Source organism: Exophiala mesophila (assembly GCF_000836275.1).
Source record: "Exophiala mesophila strain CBS 40295 unplaced genomic scaffold supercont1.5, whole genome shotgun sequence".
NCBI classification, from domain to species: domain Eukaryota; kingdom Fungi; phylum Ascomycota; class Eurotiomycetes; order Chaetothyriales; family Herpotrichiellaceae; genus Exophiala; species Exophiala mesophila.
In genome coordinates this window covers 1,640,352-1,660,075 of record NW_015622508.1, presented here as the reverse complement: position 1 = coordinate 1,660,075, position 19,724 = coordinate 1,640,352, and the positions used below count along the sequence as shown (strand labels likewise).

General features: G+C 50.3%; 8 protein-coding genes across 8 annotated transcripts; 3 read left to right on the top strand and 5 right to left on the bottom strand.

Moving 5' to 3' along the window:
- Window positions 1–126: 126 nt before the first annotated feature.
- Window positions 127–1,974, bottom strand: PV10_07330 (uncharacterized protein). Its single transcript, XM_016372221.1, has 2 exons — window positions 1,794–1,974; window positions 127–1,732 (listed from the first exon to the last, which is right to left on the bottom strand). Exons 1-2 carry the CDS (start codon window positions 1,837–1,839, stop codon window positions 354–356), a joined length of 1,425 nt encoding a protein of 474 aa, XP_016221553.1. The 5' UTR covers window positions 1,840–1,974; the 3' UTR covers window positions 127–353.
- A 1,100-nt stretch (window positions 1,975–3,074) lies between these two features.
- PV10_07329 (uncharacterized protein) lies at window positions 3,075–5,807 on the bottom strand. Its single transcript, XM_016372220.1, has 5 exons — window positions 5,505–5,807; window positions 5,069–5,129; window positions 4,163–5,020; window positions 3,985–4,116; window positions 3,075–3,916 (listed from the first exon to the last, which is right to left on the bottom strand). Exons 1-5 carry the CDS (start codon window positions 5,585–5,587, stop codon window positions 3,767–3,769), a joined length of 1,284 nt encoding a protein of 427 aa, XP_016221552.1. The 5' UTR covers window positions 5,588–5,807; the 3' UTR covers window positions 3,075–3,766.
- A 163-nt stretch (window positions 5,808–5,970) lies between these two features.
- Window positions 5,971–6,984, top strand: PV10_07328 (40S ribosomal protein S14). Its single transcript, XM_016372219.1, has 3 exons — window positions 5,971–6,116; window positions 6,174–6,246; window positions 6,374–6,984. The coding sequence occupies exons 1-3, from the start codon at window positions 6,047–6,049 to the stop codon at window positions 6,684–6,686; spliced, it is 456 nt and encodes a 151-aa protein (XP_016221551.1). The 5' UTR covers window positions 5,971–6,046; the 3' UTR covers window positions 6,687–6,984.
- Window positions 6,985–7,096: 112 nt separating this feature from the next.
- Window positions 7,097–8,362, top strand: PV10_07327 (uncharacterized protein; the record flags this gene model as incomplete). The annotated part of the gene is made up of 1 exon (XM_016372218.1): window positions 7,097–8,362. One exon carries the CDS (start codon window positions 7,097–7,099, stop codon window positions 8,360–8,362), a length of 1,266 nt encoding a protein of 421 aa, XP_016221550.1.
- A 67-nt stretch (window positions 8,363–8,429) lies between these two features.
- Window positions 8,430–9,642, bottom strand: PV10_07326 (40S ribosomal protein S16). The gene is made up of 4 exons (XM_016372217.1): window positions 9,498–9,642; window positions 9,395–9,417; window positions 9,267–9,338; window positions 8,430–9,098 (listed from the first exon to the last, which is right to left on the bottom strand). Exons 1-4 carry the CDS (start codon window positions 9,541–9,543, stop codon window positions 8,808–8,810), a joined length of 432 nt encoding a protein of 143 aa, XP_016221549.1. The 5' UTR covers window positions 9,544–9,642; the 3' UTR covers window positions 8,430–8,807.
- A 243-nt stretch (window positions 9,643–9,885) lies between these two features.
- On the top strand, window positions 9,886–11,030 carry PV10_07325 (ribosomal protein L13). The gene is made up of 2 exons (XM_016372216.1): window positions 9,886–10,047; window positions 10,104–11,030. Exons 1-2 carry the CDS (start codon window positions 10,027–10,029, stop codon window positions 10,602–10,604), a joined length of 522 nt encoding a protein of 173 aa, XP_016221548.1. The 5' UTR covers window positions 9,886–10,026; the 3' UTR covers window positions 10,605–11,030.
- Window positions 10,679–12,033, bottom strand: PV10_07324 (urate oxidase). Its single transcript, XM_016372215.1, has 2 exons — window positions 11,622–12,033; window positions 10,679–11,570 (listed from the first exon to the last, which is right to left on the bottom strand). Exons 1-2 carry the CDS (start codon window positions 11,756–11,758, stop codon window positions 10,820–10,822), a joined length of 888 nt encoding a protein of 295 aa, XP_016221547.1. The 5' UTR covers window positions 11,759–12,033; the 3' UTR covers window positions 10,679–10,819.
- Window positions 12,034–13,383: 1,350 nt separating this feature from the next.
- On the bottom strand, window positions 13,384–14,634 carry PV10_07323 (uncharacterized protein; the record flags this gene model as incomplete). Its single annotated transcript, XM_016372214.1, has 4 exons — window positions 13,384–13,513; window positions 13,566–14,329; window positions 14,394–14,512; window positions 14,565–14,634. The coding sequence occupies 4 exons, from the start codon at window positions 14,632–14,634 to the stop codon at window positions 13,384–13,386; spliced, it is 1,083 nt and encodes a 360-aa protein (XP_016221546.1).
- Window positions 14,635–19,724: the final 5,090 nt, after the last annotated feature.

The following is a 19,724-nucleotide window of genomic DNA, read 5'->3' as shown; positions in this document are numbered from 1 at the left end:
CCGTATGTGGTCACACTGTTCTAACTGATCGGACATCAGGCACTCGTGAGACCTTGTAGAGAGAAGGGTCAGATTCCACGAGTATGTCACTCTGATATTTTTGATGCCAGGTCTTAATATCTAGTACTTGACAAGAGAAGTCGTTTCAGATGATCTACATACGTCTGTATGCATTGGCCCATGCCCCCATTCACCTTCTACCCGGTGTCTATCATCTGCATCATCTGCATCCATCCATCATATAAATTCATGCAGCGTGGCAGGTCTCCGGTTCTAAAATGACGCTAAAAGAACATCGTATACGGAGTCATTGAAGAGAAAACTGAAATGCGTGGGTGATGATCAAGTCAAGCTTATGTGCGTAGATCACGCCGCGCCTCAAATGATCCTCCATGCATTTCGTAGCCTTCGGTGCCGGGTCGAGGTTTCTCGCCAGGCAGAGAGTTGTTCCTCTTCCTTGAGATCGAAGTATAGATGACCACGCCGAGGTAGACGAGGAAGATGACGGCAGCAACCACGCTGTAGACGATGACGCCGTAGGTCGGCACGTAGCGAGAGCCCACGGGTCCAGTGATCATGAAACCCAAACCACCATTGACGACACCCAGAAGCATGACAGCTCGACCCATCCATCTGTGGCCACTGCCCATGGGGCTTCGTGTGCCGTTGCTTCGGAAGTGCATGTGTTGGGCAAGACCCAGTGCTGGTTGAACGGCGATCATCCATCCGACGACGATGAAGCCGATGATTTGATGGTAGCTGTCGATGTCGTCGATGTTTTGCGCTAGCCGGATACCCAGGCCGAGTCCGACAATCATCAACACGATGCTGACGACTTGCAGTGGCGCGTGGATATAGCGAACCTTTTGGTGGTGTGGCAAGTAGACCGTCAGGGCCGACAATGGCATTAGGATGAGGAACACGAGTCCCATTACGACACCATGTCCGATTCGAATGCCATCATCTGGTCCCGATTGAGAGCGATTGGGGCTTGAGTTCGAAGAGTCGGAGTCGGAGGTGACCACAGGGCCTGAGACACCATTGGTAGGCGTACCAACAGCGGGAGTGCTCGAAGTGCGGCCAGAGCCCGTTGCTGTGGCCGTAGCTGTAGCTGAGCCGGTGGAAGCAGTATTGGTTGCAGCGGTTGTAGTTGACTCATCATCATTGCTGTCGTCGCCTGAACCGGTGGCGGCGATGAAGGGGTTGACAGAGTTTCCACCAGTGCCCTCTGTCAGATCCAGGGTGAAGCGCGAATAATCGTCATGTTGAGAGATAGTGGCATCAGTGCTTGTTGAGTCGATAGCATCGCCGTTCCTCCAGGCATAGATCCAATTGCTCGAGGTACTTGTCGGGTCCATGCTACCTGAAAGACCTCCACTCCAGCTTAAACACGTGTCGCATCTGATGTTGGCCACCATGGTACCGTCTGACGTGATGCCAGAGCCCTCGAGAACAAAAATTGAAGCATCCGTTCTTTCTTTAGGTTCAACGTATCCACCGCCGAGCCGAGGAGACACGGTCACGTTGTTGCTATCCGCCGTATAGACGATCAGCATGTTCGCGCCTGACATGCGCGTTCCTTGTCCGAATCCAACCCATTGTGTTCCACTAGGCGCGCTGATTTGGAGGTAGATGGGACCGCTGCCTGACGACGCGGTGTCTGAAGGTACATTGACCGCTAGGCTTATACCGCTTGATGCAAAGGTCGCGAATTGCGCCGCCGAACCAACGACTGTAAGGGGTTGTCAACGGCCAGTCCATTATTGGGCATACAGTCTGTAGATCTCACTTACCGAGCGCGGTGGCCGCCAAGATTGACTTTAGGGCCCAGGGGGCCATTTTTAGGCGTAATCCGGGGCAAGATGACCAGCAGGCCACGTTTCGAGGATCTGATGGCCTCGGGCTCACGTGTAAAGGGTAAGAGGGTGTAGATCCCACGGTAGGGCTAGCCTGCTCCCTTTTATCAAGATCGAGTAACCAGCGTTTTAGAAGCCGAACGTGGAGAGAAGGGGTTAATTTATCAATCCTTTCAACACGGTTAACCTTTGACGGGAAAGCGTGCCAAACCTTGGGCAGATTGCGTGTGGATTGCATTGTAACCCCATAGCTTGCTAGGGGAGACCAAGGGTAATCATTTCTTCACATCAAGCGTCGATAGTGTGCCCCCCCAGTCAGCACCATGGCTCTTGGTTAAGCATATCCATGACGTGGCTCATTGGTCGTGGAGAAAAGCCGTCAGCCATCAAATGTCGCCGTCAGCCGTCAATGTCGCTTTCGGTTGTTTCGTTTCAACGCGTACTGTCTACGAATATCTTGTGCGTGGACCAACTTTGGATCTAACCGAGCCCGATTGACTCAAGCCCTTGTCGACATGACTGGTTATTTGATATGACCTCAAGAACACCCCCTCCCTGCTCTGTGAACTGTCCGTGAAACCTTTCCAACCATTCTTCGAAGGATTGGGGCTGAGCTTTCGCTGACCTTACATGACGGGAGATCCGTTTAGGTAGGGTAGTGCGAACGACCAGTAAAATCGTGTCCAATACGCGTCCTGGCTTCTGCGTACCTTTTACTCCGACTTTTAGGTGCTTGGACCACGACGGATTCTCAATGTACAGGAGATGATTGGTAGGAAAATCTAAAAGGCCGATCTCGCAATCGATAAGAGCCGTGAACCCAGCCAGGAACGAACACCTTTGGACTCTTGACTTTCCACATATTCTTGGCTGATAGCCGGCGCCCAAGAGCTACACGTATGAGAGAATGTGCCCAGCTGTCCATGACCCACAACACCCTGTGCATGTTCATAGCTAAAATCAGTAGTAATTGTGTGGGACTTCACCCATGAGAGGTTGGGGGACGCAAGTGTACGCATGGTGGCATACCTGGTCACTACTGGTTGGTGGTCAGCATGTATTCTACTGCCCACAATTGATCAGATAATGCCCGAGATAGATCCTTGGATGACGCCAGGCGCGGCAATATTCCAAATCAAGAGGTATACGCGTTGCTAATTGTACTTGGTGCTCATATACTATTCTTGGTAGTCGAAGTCTATTCAACTCTACAACATCGGTTCATCGGCGTGGCATATGGTGCGTGCCAGTTGTATCAAGCTACTCAAAATATCGGCCACGTCAATGAGTTTTCAGGCGAGCCATTCCACCTTCGAGGTAGGTACTTCGTAGTATAACTTCGCTTAGCGAAGCGGCATGGTCTAAAGCGGGCTTGACTCGTATTCTTGACCATGCACTCGCTATCGAGAAGCTCTGAAGCCGTCAGGGTTTTCCAACTCCACCAACACCCTGCTTGGCAGCGCCTTAGTCCAACATGAGAATGACGTGGTCCGCGATCGGATCGACAGATAAGTATTGTATCTATTCTCAACGCACGGTCACTGGCGATAGAGTGCGATTTGAATACAGGAGATGTGATTTCTCCCCTACAGAGCATCGTCCGTGATTGGAGATGATCTGACATTCCTTCATATGCGTGGTTGGTGGAACGGTCCAGTCTGTATGCAAGTGTACGTTCCCTGCCTTGGCCCGGGAAGATCTGATAGGTTTGCGCCAGTGTGCATATCGTCTCAAACGCACCAGATTACTGCACAGCCCGACGACGATAGAATTTGCATTTCTTGCTCAGCCCTGGAATGGGCTGTCCACGTCTGCGAGTACCCTGTTGATTCGAGGTTATTTTCTATCGTTGGAACAGGCCATCACGCTTCTAGTGCTGATGTCATGTCCCAGATGGATCGTCGTCGTCGTCATGACTTCGTGTGCGCCATGATTTCTTTGATCATCTCATTGCCGAGCCTGACAGCTTCGGGGAATCGTGGAGCAAAGAATTGCGCAATGTTCTCGAAGCGATCACGATATGCGTCGAAAGAACCGAAAGAAACGCATTCAGACCAGGCCTGTGGATGGTGAATTAGCATAGTGTTCAAAGGCACTTGAAGGTTCTCAAGCATCCTGAAAGACCTACCCGAGCAGCAAAGGTGAATTCCAAGTCGTCGGATCGGAAGGTGTTATCTTCGATGGCAGTATTGATTACCTCTTCAAGAAGAGCATCATTCCGGAAAAGATATTCAGTCACACCGAGCCATATGCGAAAGAGCTGATTCAGGGTTAGATGGAGGGCAATGAGGTCGGCGCCAACTCACTGGAGTAGAACAGATCATGTGTTCATAGGGGACGATGCCCAGTTTCCACCAACAGTCCACTATACCCAAGAGGCTGAGATGATTGTTTGGGGTTCGTTCACTCGCACGCTCTGACAACGAGAATCGGTCAAGCACGTCATCTGCCAGTAGAAGAGTCTGGTCTGAAGCATGTTTGGAGAAAACAGCAGCCCCTGCAGTCTTGATGCGATGCGCCAGTTCCTCACGATGCCCCCCCAACATCAGTTTGTACAGTTCGGTGACTGATTGAGCATATTGTCGAATTTGTTCTCGGGCGGCAGGATTGAGGATAGCCAGTCCCGCATAGACGTGCCATTTGTTGGCATAGATGCGTAGTGTAATGTTGATCTTCACATTCTCAATGCCTCCGAGATAACGGTTGATCTCCCAGGGAAATTGCTTATTCGCTGCCCATGCTGTTCCCATGCTGAGAAAGGCAGCATGTGTGACAGCCTGTGTATCAGCTGTGATACGGTCATGCTTCTCACCCGATAGATACACGATTTTGGAATTGAGACACGAAAGAACCTTGACACATAGATCCACACTCTTCTGAGATGCCCGGTGTTGGATGACAACTAGAGGTTGCCCGGTAGAGTCTACCGCTGGGCCGTGTAGAGAATGGCAGGACACAATCTCCACATCACTGGGAAGATATTTTTCAAAGGCAGCGAGCTCTGGCGCTTTGCAGGAAGTCTGTCCACCCACGATAGCACCAACCTTGGTGGATGGGCCATACTCGGCGACGACCTTATCGATGATTTCAGCTTCTACGCTGTAAATGATCCAATCACTGGCTCGTGATACAAGATGGCCATTGGGTAATATGTTTATTAGGGTCTATATACGGTCAACTTATGCTCGGTCATGCTTGCAAGCGACACAAACCTCATTCTCGTACTCTTTTCGGAGCTCCGCGAGTTTGTCTGGTCGATCGCAAGCATTGACTCTGCAGTGACGTTCTATCAGTATTTGGAGCGATCCACTATCAATGAAATTAAAGAAAGAGAAGAAAGAAAGAGAGCCTGTAAAGTTCACCCATTAGCGTTGGTTTCAAACACATATATGATAAGTGAAAAGAAGTAGAAATGATATCCTCAGACAAAAAATAGTAAGGTAGCGAGTATTTTACATCAGTGACAACCACCATCACGGTAGCCTGGCCAGGAAGGCAAAGCAATGTAACGATGATCATGCTCGAGCCAAATGCACTCAAGTCATCCTTGAGACGGAAAAGGGGAGGAGTGAAAGAGAATGAGTCACGTACCTGAAAAGAAACTACGACTCTAGAGTTCGTAATGATTCAGACGCTGAGTTGGCTTACCTCCATCCTGCTTGACTGAACCTTTTCGTATACATGCGACCCATGTCTCCCATGCCAATAATACCGACTGTGAATTCACTCATTTTGGAAGAGATGACACCCGGTGCCGGAAAGACTCATGAAAAACAAGAAGTTGGGTAGAGGCATCCAGGCAAGCTCGGAGTCGAGTCCAAAGCTGCTCCTTGCTCACCAACACCACCACGGATGTCGACTTGGCAGCCTCACAGACAAAGCTTGAAAGCTGTTGCCTAGCAGTTGTATTACAACCTTCGGACACGAAATCGTGCTTTGACTAGATGGAAAATAAAAGACTGGAGGGATGAAATGAACAGTTAATCAACAAAGAAAGAAATGAAAGTTTCACGTTTGTATGCCAAGACCCCATTCCACATCCGGTTAGTTCACCTATCGGCGAAACCCAAACTCCGACCATCTTTGCCCACAACCTCCAATTTTGCGCAGGCCACGAAATTGTGCGTTTTTATCACCATCTCGACAAGTCAATTCAACGGCCATTCTCGACACCTCACACAACCGTCACAATGCCTCCCAAGAAGAAGGTCGAACGCGCTGCCACCGAGAACATCTCGCTTGGTCCTCAGGTCCGAGAGGGTGAGTTCATTGGGACGAAGCCGCACAAGAAGATATTTAAAACTGACCCCGACACAGGTGAACTCGTCTTTGGCGTCGCCCGCATCTTCGCGTCCTTCAACGATACCTTCGTCCATGTTACCGATCTTTCGTAAGTCAAATCCGCAGACTCGTCGACGACGGAGGACGAAACATTTCCTCGCTCTCCTCACCCGGAGATGTCGACGTCGAGAACAATTTACACAGGACACAAAGGCTAACAATCTGGGTGATTCCAGTGGCCGCGAAACCATCACTCGTGTGACTGGAGGCATGAAGGTCAAGGCCGATCGTGACGAGTCCTCTCCCTACGCCGCCATGTTGGCAGCCCAAGACGTTGCTCAACGATGCAAGGAACTGGGCATCACCGCCCTGCACATCAAGATCCGAGCCACCGGTGGAAACGGCACCAAGACCCCCGGTCCCGGTGCTCAATCTGCTCTCCGTGCTTTGGCTCGTTCTGGCATGAAGATTGGAAGAATCGAAGACGTCACCCCCACTCCCTCCGACAGCACAAGACGTAAGGGTGGTCGCCGTGGTCGTCGTTTGTGAGCAATGGTGTCCGCACCATTGTGTTGGTGGAAATTGCTACTTGTTTGGACCTCTTTCGTTGTGCATCTTTAAAAGTGCAGCTGGAGAAATTCCTCTGACGGGGATGAGGGTTCGGACAAAACGCACACAAAATGCGAGTAGCTACAAATTACGCGAAGAACGGCATTTTTTTGCCTGGTCTTCATTCCATATGACGAAAACCCTCTCAAGCGTTGATTTCAATGTACCCTGTCAATAATCGGACTCGGACAGAAATTACGCTGGTGATGGAACTCAATGCCAAAACATTACTGAATCATGCATGTATTTCCTTCAACCTTGTGACCCCCGCCCTCTTTATCAAACCTAAGTATTCCTCCACCCCACGACACACAACAACAACAATGTGCATGAACTAGTAAGATGATACCATGACTTCGCTCATATTCCTAAATCTGCCGCCCAAGACATTCATCGGCATCGATCTATTATCCTTTAATTCATCCCCGCACTTTCAGGGCATTTCCAATATCCCGCCAGGGCTGCACTTTGTGTACAGTGGAACAGATGCCTCGCTCTCCATCCGAACTGGCCGATGGCTGAATCTGAGTGCTCAAGGAACCAAGCAACGAGTACTACAATGGAATAGGGAGACGGAGAAGTTAGATTTGGTTGAGAACGACAACGATGGCGGTGCTGTTGACGATACGACAGTCTCTTCTTCCACCGGAAAGCGCGGGCTCGTCGACTATCTTGCCCTCGCCGACGCGACAAGTGATCTCGCCGAAAAGCAAGCGAGACAAGGTCGGTCCAAGGAGGAGGGGGAGGGGCTTGGAATCGACCGGGATGATGATGCCGATGAAGAAGACGAGGAAACGACGCAATCTCCGTCTGCCGCCTGGTCTGCTCTGTCGCAACATATTTCGCCAGCGGCTCTCACGCGTGTCCTGAATACGAACTGGACGGTGTCGTCTATCTCTTCAGCTCCAACCGATACGGAATCCATCCCTGGCCTCTCGCACTTGGAAGCTGAAAACACATTGCGTCAACTTCCCCTGAATCTCCTCCCTGTCGATCTCAAACAGACTTGGTCTGAAGGCGACGTTGGAAGGGTGCGGACTGATCGAGCCCGAGACCGAAGTTGGTATCTCTCGTCTCTGATGGACATTGCGAGCCCTGGGGCTAAGGACAAGGCTGTGGGAGCGCGACAGGTTTTGGGGGAGATTCAGTTCTGTTTCCTCATGGTTCTGACCTTGGCGAACTACAGTTGTCTCGAGCAGTGGAAGCGTCTATTGACGGTCTTCTTCACCTCTAGAGACGCCCTTACGAAAGCGGAAGGCTATTTTGTGCAAATGGTCAAGACTCTGACGGAACAAATGAGGCACGTGGACGATCTGGATGGGGGTATGTTTGAGTTGAGGGACGAGGCTGGCAGTGCCTGGTTGAGGGCAATGTGGGCCAAGTTTCGAGCGAACGTGGATGATGAGTTCGAGGGAGACGAGGGAGAACAATTGAAAAAGACTGTCAAGGCATTGCAGTCGTTTTTTGAGCGCAAGTATGGATGGCTCAATAAGCAGGATACCTTGCGCAGAGGTATGCTGGAGTTGGAGGATGGTGAACGCATCGAGGTTAGCATGGACGGGGTCGATGAGGACGAAGAGACGGGTGAATATGCCCCCGTCGTGGTTGATACGTAGATATCATACTAGTAATGAGTCTACAATTACGAAACGAGGGAAAAGATCAGTCTACGCAATGCTGTCATGTGAATTCAAATCCAAAACATCGTGATGTGATACTCTAGTATTCAGGAATTGGTTGTATTGGTCTGATGCTGCGACAGAGGCAACTCTTCCATGAAAGAGCGTCCCTAGACAGCTAGTCTTAATGTTGACATGGGAGATACTCCCCATGCCGCCTGACTGTTTTCATCCATTCCCACACCTTTACATGTAAAAGGCGTGATTGGGAACTTCTGCTCTTCGATCTTCACCGTCACCAGTGGTAGCAATAGCACACTACTCCCCCTAACCCCATCACAGCCATTGCAAACGTACTGATGCGAGATACTCGACCACCAGTACCGGTACCACGACCCACGTTCGAAACATCCCCAACCGCAAATCCAGCTCGTCCACAAATTTAACGGTAAGATTTTTGGTATCTGGCTCTGGCGCCTGGACCACCGAACTTCTTGGGCTCCGACCGTCTGTTATCGGCGACGAGAAGTGTACGATCGTACTGGACGAGAGCTTGCTTCAGCTTGTTCTTGGTGTACTCATCTACGTATTTCTGGTAGTAGGCGACGAGGGCTTTGGAGATGGCTTGTCGGATGGCATAGATCTGGGATGTGTGACCACCGCCGGTGACGCGGACGCGGATGTCGATTTCGCTGAATTTGTCGAGGCCGACAACTAGAAGAGGCTCATAGACCTAGATTCGGGAGGAAAGAATATTGTCAGTTTATGTTTCTTCTTGCTTCGTGTGGCCCGTTCTCTCCATTCCGTCCGCTCCAAATTTCTCTGCCTGATTCCCTCCTCTTTCCTGGACACTGTCCTCCTCTGGAAAATTGTGCTTATGGGCTCGAGGGGCTGGCGTTACCTTGAATCGAAGAATTTCGGGCTGGACAAGCGAGAGAGGCTTTCCATTGACCTTGATGAGACCCTTGCCTTTCTGTATCTCTGGTGAGTAATTTGCGTTTGGCGTCAACTTTGCTGGGAATTTCTGACCTTTGCGTGGGCAACTGCGGTGGCTGTGAGAATCAATTGTTAGCCTCATCATTCAAGTTTGACCTGTTGTTGCATGCAATGTGCGAGTATCGGGTGTGCATACCAGTCTTCTTCTTGCCGAAGCACTGTACACTCTGAGGGGCCGACATGATTGTAGGACGGCGATTTGACAGAGTCGATACAGGAGGGAGGTTGTTGTCGTGGATATGTAACTGCGATCGTTCAGAACTTCGTCGTGGGTGTTGTTGGCGGCCGGGCAAATTCTGTGTGCGGGTTGCAAAGAAGTTGCCAAGATATCTGGTGTACTAGGCTTACTTTGGTTAGTTCATAGCTGAGGACAAGAATATTGTCAGACTTCCCTCCACTTTTTATGAGCTTCACTCAGGATTTGCCTACAAGCTGCATAATTGGCATATGTCAGACAAATAATTAGGCTCTCCTTGAATTTCTTCGGAGCTCGCCATTGTAGCAGTTCTTGGTGATATTTCGTCGAAACAGCACATCTCGCCCTACCAACAGCCACTGCCATCGAGTCAACGGTCTGCATCGCATTTCATCGTTGCAGGACCAGGGCAGCAACGTCTAGCCGCCACTATCAGCAAGCTGAATGTGCAGATAGCCGTGGAGGAATCATGTCGCAAACAGTGGGCAAGGTAGATATGCACCAAGAGCCTGCATGGAAGACCGGACTCAACTCACACTTGGACAGACGAGATTAGCCTATTCCCGAACCTGGCATTATATCGATATTGGCAATGACCCTCGACCGCTGGGCCGCATCGCGACCTCGATCGCTGTGACATTAATGGGCAAGAACAAACCGATCTGGGATCCCTCAACCGACTGCGGAGACTATGTGGTGGCAGTAGGGTGCCATGATCTTCACGTCACGGGCAAGAAGCGACAGCAAAAACAATACTACACGCATAGTACGAGACCAGGCAGTTTAAAGCAGATGAGCATGGACCACATGATTGAAAAATGGGGTGGTGGAGAGGTGTTGAAGCGAGCGGTGCGAGGCATGTTACCAAAGAATCGGCTGAGGGACAAGAGACTGGCAAGATTGAAGGTTTTTGAAGGCCCTGATCATCCGTACAAGGACAATGTTGTACGGTTCAAAGGCGAGCCGTTCCGAAACGGACAAGTTCTTGAGGCCATCCAGGCGGCCAAGTCGATACCCGGGCCAACCACGTCTACGGCGGCATCATGATCCGCTCAGATCCTTTTGTTACATTATTCCAGGCGTTTCAGCGATACGGAGAAGAATACGTCACTGGCTGCAAGTGTCAGGTGTATGAATATTTGATTGTGGACATTATATTATTTACATCCGGGACATGAATTCTTGAAAGTCATCACTCAACGCCTGCCAAACTGCGCTTCATGATGTCTAGAGGGTGGACTATGGGAGTAAGTCTTGATTAGCTACCGCGAAACGGTGCAGGTGATGAGTCCGTTGGGGTCTGATTGTGGCGCATAAACCTCGGCATCAGGCCCAGTGTTCTTGATACCGTGGTGCCATGAGAGGTCGATTTCGAAATAGTGCTTGTTGGGGAGAGCATAGTCAACCTTGCTGATCAAGGGCTGAGCAGCCAGAATCTCCTCACACATCTTGTACATTGTGTTTTGCACGCTGGGACTATTCTCAGTCGCAAAGAGACGGAAGGTAATCTCGCGAGCCTTGTCCCAGGTCTCGTTAAACTTGGCCACGTCCTTTTTGACCGCATCCAGCGACTCAAATGTGGACCAGGCCCAGCCAGCGTCGACTGAAGTGCTCAAAATGCGATCGTATGTGTCTTGAAGGATAGAGTAGTCGTTCGTGACAAAACCGTGGAATTGCGAGCCAGTGCTCTTGAGGACGAGCAGATCAGAAATTCCGGATCGAATCTCAATGCCTTTGCCCTCATACACATCGGCCTGAACCAATCTCTTATCGGCCCCATCTCGGTAGAATGAATGAGGGTGGGGTGTACCGTCAACGCTCATCCTCGTCCACCGATGTTGCACGACAGTAATGTGTGCAGAGTGAATGTGCTTGTAGGTTTCGATGAAGTGAGTGCCGAGGATGGCAGCAAACTGCTCGGGAGGGTAGATGGGGTTCTGCTTTGCCATGATGTATGTGGTTTGTTTCATGGTATCGGTTGCGACCACGACCGAGTTGTCGGCTTGAGTGTATCTGGTCGTTGTTAGAAGGCAGATTACCAAGTTCAAGATCATTAGGACTTACGAGGATTCGATCTCGCCCTCGAGGAGCACGGTCACCGTGTACTCGTAGACGGTGTGAGTCTTTGTAGCTTCATCCCTCTCCACCTTGTAGAGGCGAATGTTGTCCTTGCCATAGCGGGCTTTTGATACTGAAGGCATAGTGACTGGTGTTTGGAAGGGAAAAGGACGGCGTGGACAGTCTGTTGAGCGATGGGTCTGCTCCTGTTTGATTGAGGTCGAAGAGAATTGTACAATGCAAGTGCGATGATGGTACGAAGGGAAGAGCTTTATCTTTCAAGTCATATCCAAGGTCATGGAGATGGATTTTCTTATCGGAGGGGCAAACCTGGTTTTGACCAAAGGTAATTTGTCCCCCGGGTTGAGGCCAATTGCACAATCCGTACCGCCCTGAGATCTGGTTTCTGTGATCTACAAGCCCTATGATGGGATTCATCCAAGCTTACCCGCCAGGTGATTGGGTCGGACGGGTAAACAGACAAGGGTGATTACGCTTGGGGCTGCGATCTCTACCATTGTTGGGATGGCGTGGGCCACACGGAGCTCGCCGACCAGCGTCGAGCCCACTTTCCTCTAGGTGGGGATGCCTACATTCGCATTTCCAGCTTCGTTTTTGTCAGGTGAGACGCTGTAACAATGCGTCTGGGTGCGTATGATGATGGGTCGTACGCTGAAATCCATCTACTACACCCATCACATCGGAACGCATCACATCGGAACGCATCATATTCAAGGCGACCTTGCATCTTCCGTCATCGATCAGATATAAAGAGCTTCTGGGTCTAGAGTTGGAGTAGACCGTGTCAAAGCGACAATCTCCCCCACGAATTCGATCGGTGGCTTTCGATTTCTTGACGCATGATGTCAGAGATAGGCTTGGGCACAGGCGCCTCGGGCCCAAAAGCAAGCCCTGGGTTTGCTGGGGCCTAGGCAAGGCTGGGCCAAGCCTCGCTAACTTAGGTAGCCATCCGCGCCGCGCGCCAGGCATTGGGGAACCCGGAGCGACTTTCCTATAGGCGCCGAACAGTATTTGTCTGCCTGGGAAAGATACCTAAAGTTAGTTGTGACGTGCATCCAGTTTTACGGCCTTCTTATCACGAAAGACTTCGTACGACAGAAGGCTGATAGCACAATCATTTAACGCCACCACATGGTGCAGACGAAGCCCGATTGTCGATACATAGATCCAGTTGGGCCAGTCGTGCTTTCATGATGCAATCCTACATATACCTCAGAAGTTGGGCCAAAGAGTGGAGATTATATTGTCGGTTCAGCCTGCCCTTCTTCCTCCATGGTTGAGGCTGCAGTCAACAGTCCAACTCGACCATACAGCCAGGCCTGACTTGGAAGAAGTTTTCTCACGTGACACTTCCATGCCCATTGATGCCAGAGATGAAGCACGAAAGATGCGATACCCTCGAATAACCTGCCCTTCCAACATTCATCTCATAAAATAAGTTACTAATTCGTTGATCCTGTTACGATTGAACATTGTGGAGTCGTTTTACGGAAACGGCCCTACTCGTATTGTACGGGAGCCTATGGATAACTAAACTACTCCGTAATAACTTATCAGCGGATCATGGTATACGTATACGAGCTATCTATAGAGGCCATCTCCTTAATTAGATTATCGACAGACGACCAGGCTCTGCGCTAACGCGGCCAGCAGACCCACAGCACTCTAATCAGTTGAAAGACTTAACACACGGTAACAATCAAGGCTCACTCCATGCTCTATTCTCTCCCGAGAAACACAGCCTGTCTCATTCCAGTTGCTTCGTAACATAGGGAACATAGGCGCCAGTAACACTGATATCTTTTTCCGGGCTATACCTTTCCAGGCTGTCCAAAGGGGCGTATTGCTCGCAGAGGTATAGCATGTCGTTGTATGCACTGTTGAGCATGATTTAGTCTCGTCCTCAAACTATTCAAGGTTCGAACTTACATTTGCCTGGATGGGCTTCCTGGATGTCCCGCAGAATCATTCAGGTATGCTCGAATGCCGTACAGTCGATTGCGGTCATCCCACTGATCGACCGGCTCAGATGGTTCGATGTGTTGCTGATAGGCTCGCATATACGACGACGAATTCAAGTAGTATGCCCAGGTGCATCTCCAGGTACCAAATTCCATTTCATTGTGCGCATAGGTGCTTCCCGGGTCGAACATGATCGTTTCGCCTGTCTCCATATCGATCCCCAGATTGCCTTCCCATAAATCTCCGTGGACGAGTACCGGCTCGATACTGCGTCCTTCTGATTGCAATGGAAGCAACAATCGTGGGATAACCTCATTGATGACCTGTTTGCAAGCAGCGTCATATTCAGGCCAAGGAGCGTTGACATTGTTGTCAAAATTGATCACATCTTCGAGCTGGTACTTGAACAACGTGGCCCAACACTTCTCCCAAGTCACTGTCCTTTCAATTATGCCACACGCCGTGGGCACCGGAAACCCAAACAAGCCTATCGGAGACACTGCCTCTCGATGTAGTTTGGCAAGTTTAGCAGCAAATGATCTCGGCTCCGGAGCTGTTCGAAGATCCATGTGGTGGAAATCGCATAGGTAGAAGTACATCGTGCCTTTCGGCGTTGAATAGGAACCATAGCCCGTTGCTTGCGGCACCAGCCCAGGTACAGTGGCGTAAATTATGGACGCAGAATGGAATTCACCCTCTGTTAAGGGCTTAGCACCTATGCCAAAAGCCAACTACAGCGTTGATACCCACAAGATCAGTACACATTGCCAGGTTACACATCTTAGGTTATGTTACCTTTAAGAAATACTTCTTTGTCTTTCCATCTGGCAGCGTAACCGAAATCTTTGCGGTCTTTGTCCATGCACTGACCCCCGAGGGTTCGGCTGAAATGATCTTGGTCCCGGGAGGCATGACTGTCGAGTTGACAAGGGTCAGCAGCGGACACCAAAAGACTGGTAGCCTTACCATCCAGAACAGCCTGATGAACAGGGAAGTTCCCCTCAATTCCCACCACCCAGTTTGAATAATCTGCCATTATGGTGCAGTCTGAGACAATGGGAGTCGAGGAGCATAGTAAAGGAGAATCTCCCAACGTGCGGACGATACAACCCTCAGTCCAGCCGTCGACTTCTCTCGTGGATCTTTGCAGTGTCACAAGGGCTTCGCGCCCCATTAATACGATATATTGGGCATCACACCAAGTGATTCTGATGATTGCTCAGGGATGGTGTAACCGGTTTGCCCGACACCTAGACACCCAATGACACGGCGCATACCGCCCGTCGTTGCAGGGACGGTTGCATGGCGCTGTGCTGTTCCAGGCGGCATCTCCGTCGATCCCTGTCTAGGATAAGTCTTTCAGCTCATGGGTAGAAGAAATGATAGGGATCGTTCCAAGGTACAATTCAATCCAAGTGTGGTTCGGCGGTGCAAACGGTTCGCCTTAAATCCGTACACCGCTGAGGGTCTGGCATGAGGCTCAACTCGGCCCAAGAACAAACCGCTCTTGACTGGCCCTGCCTGACGCAGTACAAGTTAGGCGCAGAGTCGCTTCTCCTTCCTCTTCATTGACGACTCTGGAAATGCTGAATGCCAACATCGGAGCGCACTTCCTGAAAAGTTCAAGGCAAGCGCTTGTTTCTGCAACGCAAAGTTTTCAAGTCAACCCCTGGAGAATCCATGTATAGGCTCAAATATCAAGTCCAGCTTAAGTTGGCCCTAGGGTCTTAGGGGTTCCACGTCAAAGCTTGTCTTCCCGCCATTATTTGCCCTGCGAGAGTATACCGCAAGGCTGGCTCGCTCATGCTCGCCACGTTGTGGTACATTAGTCCAGTGAGAGGCTACGACTCGCTCGCAAGAGCGAGCCTTCTTAACGGGTATGAGCATTAAGAGTCACGAGCACTCATGGTGTGTAAAGCTTCCATGCATACAATAGATATACCTTGGACGACGCAATCTGACAACTTACAGTCCTTCCCTTTTAAATCGGATTTCAGCTTCAGGAGGAAGAGCAAAGACGATGGTCGCCAGCAGAGGCGTCGAAGTGATGACCCTCGGTCACCAAGTCCCACTTTCATACCAAGTGGGCTTGAACACCCCCATCGCGATGACGCAAGGGATCATGCTCCCTCCTCCTCTTCATCAACCTCCCTCCTTCAAAGAGCCAGAACATCCACGTCTTTGTTCTCTAGACACAAGACCAACGTAACCCGGAGAGAGAGTGACAATAGTTCTGGACAGTTGGGTTTGACCATCGTTTATGCCCCTCATGATGAACACAAAGCGGATATTGTCTTCATACACGGACTTGGAGGCACCAGCCGCAACACGTGGACCAAGAACAAGGACCCAGAGTTATTTTGGCCACTTAAATTCCTCCCCCGTGAGCCAAATGTGGGCTCGGCGAGGATATCAACTTTTGGATACAATGCCAATTTCCGCAAAGCGGGCAACCTTGAAACCACCATTCTGGACTTCGCTAAGTCATTGCTGGCTGAGCTCAAAAACGGAAGAGATGAGCAGAGTCGAGAGATGAACTTCGGGGAAGTAGGTCAATCGAGAGTGGAGCAGTCAATGAGCAGGCTGACTTCCTCTAAAGGTTCCTTTGATCTTCGTGGTCCACAGTATGGGAGGTCTCATTGCGAAAGAGGTACGTCTATAATCTCCTTAGCCACGACATGCTAAGTGGACCAAGGCGTACATGCAGGGCCAGTTCGATCCAGTGTACAGGGGAATCATTGACGCTATTTCTGGCATCGCCTTTCTGGCTACCCCACACCGTGGCACAAATCTGGCTCAGCTGTTGAACCACATCCTCCAGTCAAGCGCGGTGGGTGGCCCAAAACAATACATTGCTGAACTTGGACCGAACTCGGTCACACTAGACAGACTCAATGAACAGTTTCGCCACTTTGCCCCAAGGTTGGATCTCTTCTCATTCTACGAAACTCGTCCGACTGTCATCATCAGAGGCCCTGGTATGGTAAGACAGTCATCTTTTCAAAGATTGCGCAGAATGCTGACTGGAACGAGACGATACTAAAGAAAGATTCCTCCGTTCTGGGATACCCCGGAGAGGTATCGCAGCCCTTGGATGCCGACCATCAAAACATATGCAAATACGATAGTCCGAGAGATCCCAACTATGTTACCGTGAGTAATGTCATAAGGAACCTTGTCAGCAATGTCATCACAAGGGGTAGGAAAAAGTCCGCTTCAATGACTCGACGAGAATCCCAGGATGTGAAAACAATGCTGGCCATCTCGGAACTTCCAGATGCCGACTACATGTTCTACCGTGATCAATGGACCCAGGATACGTGCGAATGGATCTTGAAAGAGGATAAATTTTATGAGTGGACAGATCTCTCTCAACCGGGATCAGCTTCAAGTATTCTCTGGCTCAGGGGTGGCGCTGCTAGCGGGAAATCTGTCTTGTCTTCCTTCGTCATCAACGAGCTCGTCGAACAGAACCTATGTTGCCAGTATTTCTTCTTCAGGTTTGGAGACGACAAGAAGCGTACCATCAGCCTCCTACTGCGTTCACTTGCATACCAGATTGCCCGGCAAGTGCCAACTTTTGTCACAAGTCTACTGCAACTTGTCGACGAGACAATTGACTTTGCGACCATAGGCCACTTAGCCATATGGGACCGCGTCTTCAGGTCCCTGCTTTTCAAGTTGTCCAATCTTCGACCACTGTATTGGGTTATTGATGGTCTCGATGAAGCAGACGACCCTCGCGCGGTCATCAGGCTGCTCTCGGGGATCTCTCAGTCACTGGTGCCCATCAGGATCCTCATCCTTGGCCGTAAAAGCTCTGAAATTGAAGCAGCATTCCACCAAGCCAGTAAAAAGATCAGTCTAGCTGTACATTCGCTCGATATCGAGGGTCATCCAGATGACATGCGCCTATTCATACAGAGCGACTTCAGCATGGTAGGCAAAGTCGTTTGCCCGAAAGATATAGAAGATAGACTTGTGGAAGAAGCTCAGAACAGCTTCCTTGTAAGTGATATCGCGACTTCGCTCCCGGATTTTTCCATCGATCTAACCTGCACTAAACATTTAGTGGGTGCGGTTGGCCACGGTGAAGCTCCGTTCATGTCACAAACAATCTGATATTGAGGGCGCATTCAGAGATCTCCCAGTTGGCATGGGAGAATTCTATGATCGCATGGCATCTTCAATTGCAGGTGACAAATCCCCCGGTCATCTGACCATAGCTACTTCTATTCTTCAGTGCGTTACCTGCTCTCTGCGTCTTCTAAAGATACCAGAGCTGGCACAAGCCCTCAGCGACCAACTGGCTGGAAGTCTTGATCTTCAATCGACGGTCCCGGAGTTGTGCTGTGGCTTCGTAGTCGTGGACAACAGCGGCAACATCTCCATGGTCCATAAAACAGCGCGGGAATATCTACTTGGCAACGACAGGCGCCCTTTCCACGTTAATCTCGAACAAGCTCACAAGCAGCTATTCTCGGCCTGCATGCGGTGTCTGCTGTCTGCTGTGAGAGCCAAGTTGGTCGGACCGCATCGTCCTGCTCTTCTCGATTATGCCGCTACCTCATGGGCTACTCACCTCGCATATACTCCGCCTGGTGATAGAGAAGTTAGCGAAGAGCTTTCCAATTTCCTCAGAGGTCGAAAGGTTTTGACCTGGATCCAAGCACTCGCAGAAATGGGACAGTTGCGTGTCCTGGTGCAGGCATCAAAGTTCCTCTGCAGTTATGCTGCAAAGCAAGACAAACACTATAAACACCGGCATATCCAAGATCACGACCTCATGGAGAAACTTGAGCTCATTCAAAACTGGGCCATTGACTTTGTCAAAATAGTAGGAAAGTTCGGCAGGGCTATACGGCAGAAGCCGGAGTCCATCCACAACGAGATACCTGCCTTCTGTCCACATGACTCTTTGATTTATAACCTATTTGGGAAGAGTGAGCATAAGAAATTTGTTGTTTCTGGACTATCGGACAAAAGTTGGGATGATTCACTCGCACGAATTCCCCTCGCATCTGGATACTACGGTACGACGGTCTCTGCGGCTGGGAGTCAGGTTGCTATTCTCGCATCATCTGAGCGTTCGGGGGCAGTTCTTGTCTATGACGCATCGGATTTCGAAGAGATTGCTGCTAGTCCAATCGAGCACGGCGAGAGAGTATACCGAATGGCGTTGAACAACACAGGAACTATGATGGTCAGCTACGGGTATCGTACGACGAAAATCTGGGACGTCAACAGTGGCTACTGTAGGTTCTGCGTTGACAACATTGAGACGAGGCCGACACCATTGACGATAATGCTGACGAAAAATGACACCGAACTTTTGGTGGGCATGGACGATAAATGCTTGAGATCTCTCGACTTGACGCAACCCGTGCCTCATTGGAGATTGGTCGCAGAGGTCAAAGATGACGAGCGCGAGGGCCATCTCTTGAACGCCGCTAGCAATATGGCTTTGAATTCAAATGCATCATTATTGACAGTCGCGTATAGAGGCTACCCGCTCTCAGCATGGGAGGTAGATGGACCACAGCAAATCAGCTACTGTCCCCGAGCGCGAGAGGAGTCCACGAGGGGCGAGGTGATGCAAGCCCTATGGCATCCACATGATGAAGAAGTGTTGGGTCTGTATCTCAGTGGTGTTGTCTTCAAATGGCGGCCTTATGACAGCAAAGTCCAGGAAATTACCACCGGCGCATCCCACCTTGCGATCAGTAAGGATGGTAATTTGTTCATCACAGGTGATGTTCGTGGGCTTATCAAGGTGTACAGCCGATCCACCTTCACGATTGTGTATCAGTTAATGTCCGAGGATTCAGTCCTCGAACTTTGTTTCAGCCCTGATTCATGTCGTTTCTATGACATCCGAGGGTACTGCGGAAATGCATGGGAGCCAGATACTTTGGTAAAGCTCTCAGAGCAGAGAGTCGACGACGAATCGGACAGCAGAAGTCATGGCTCTGGCTCAACAGACTCCGTCAAGTTTGCACACCCAACCAAATTCCTGAAAATCGACTCTGTCACGGTCATTGCTACGTCTCCGCTTGGTCAACTCTACTGTGTGGGTACCGAGAAAGGCTTTGTCCGTTTGTACGACATACTACGCGGGAAGCTCAC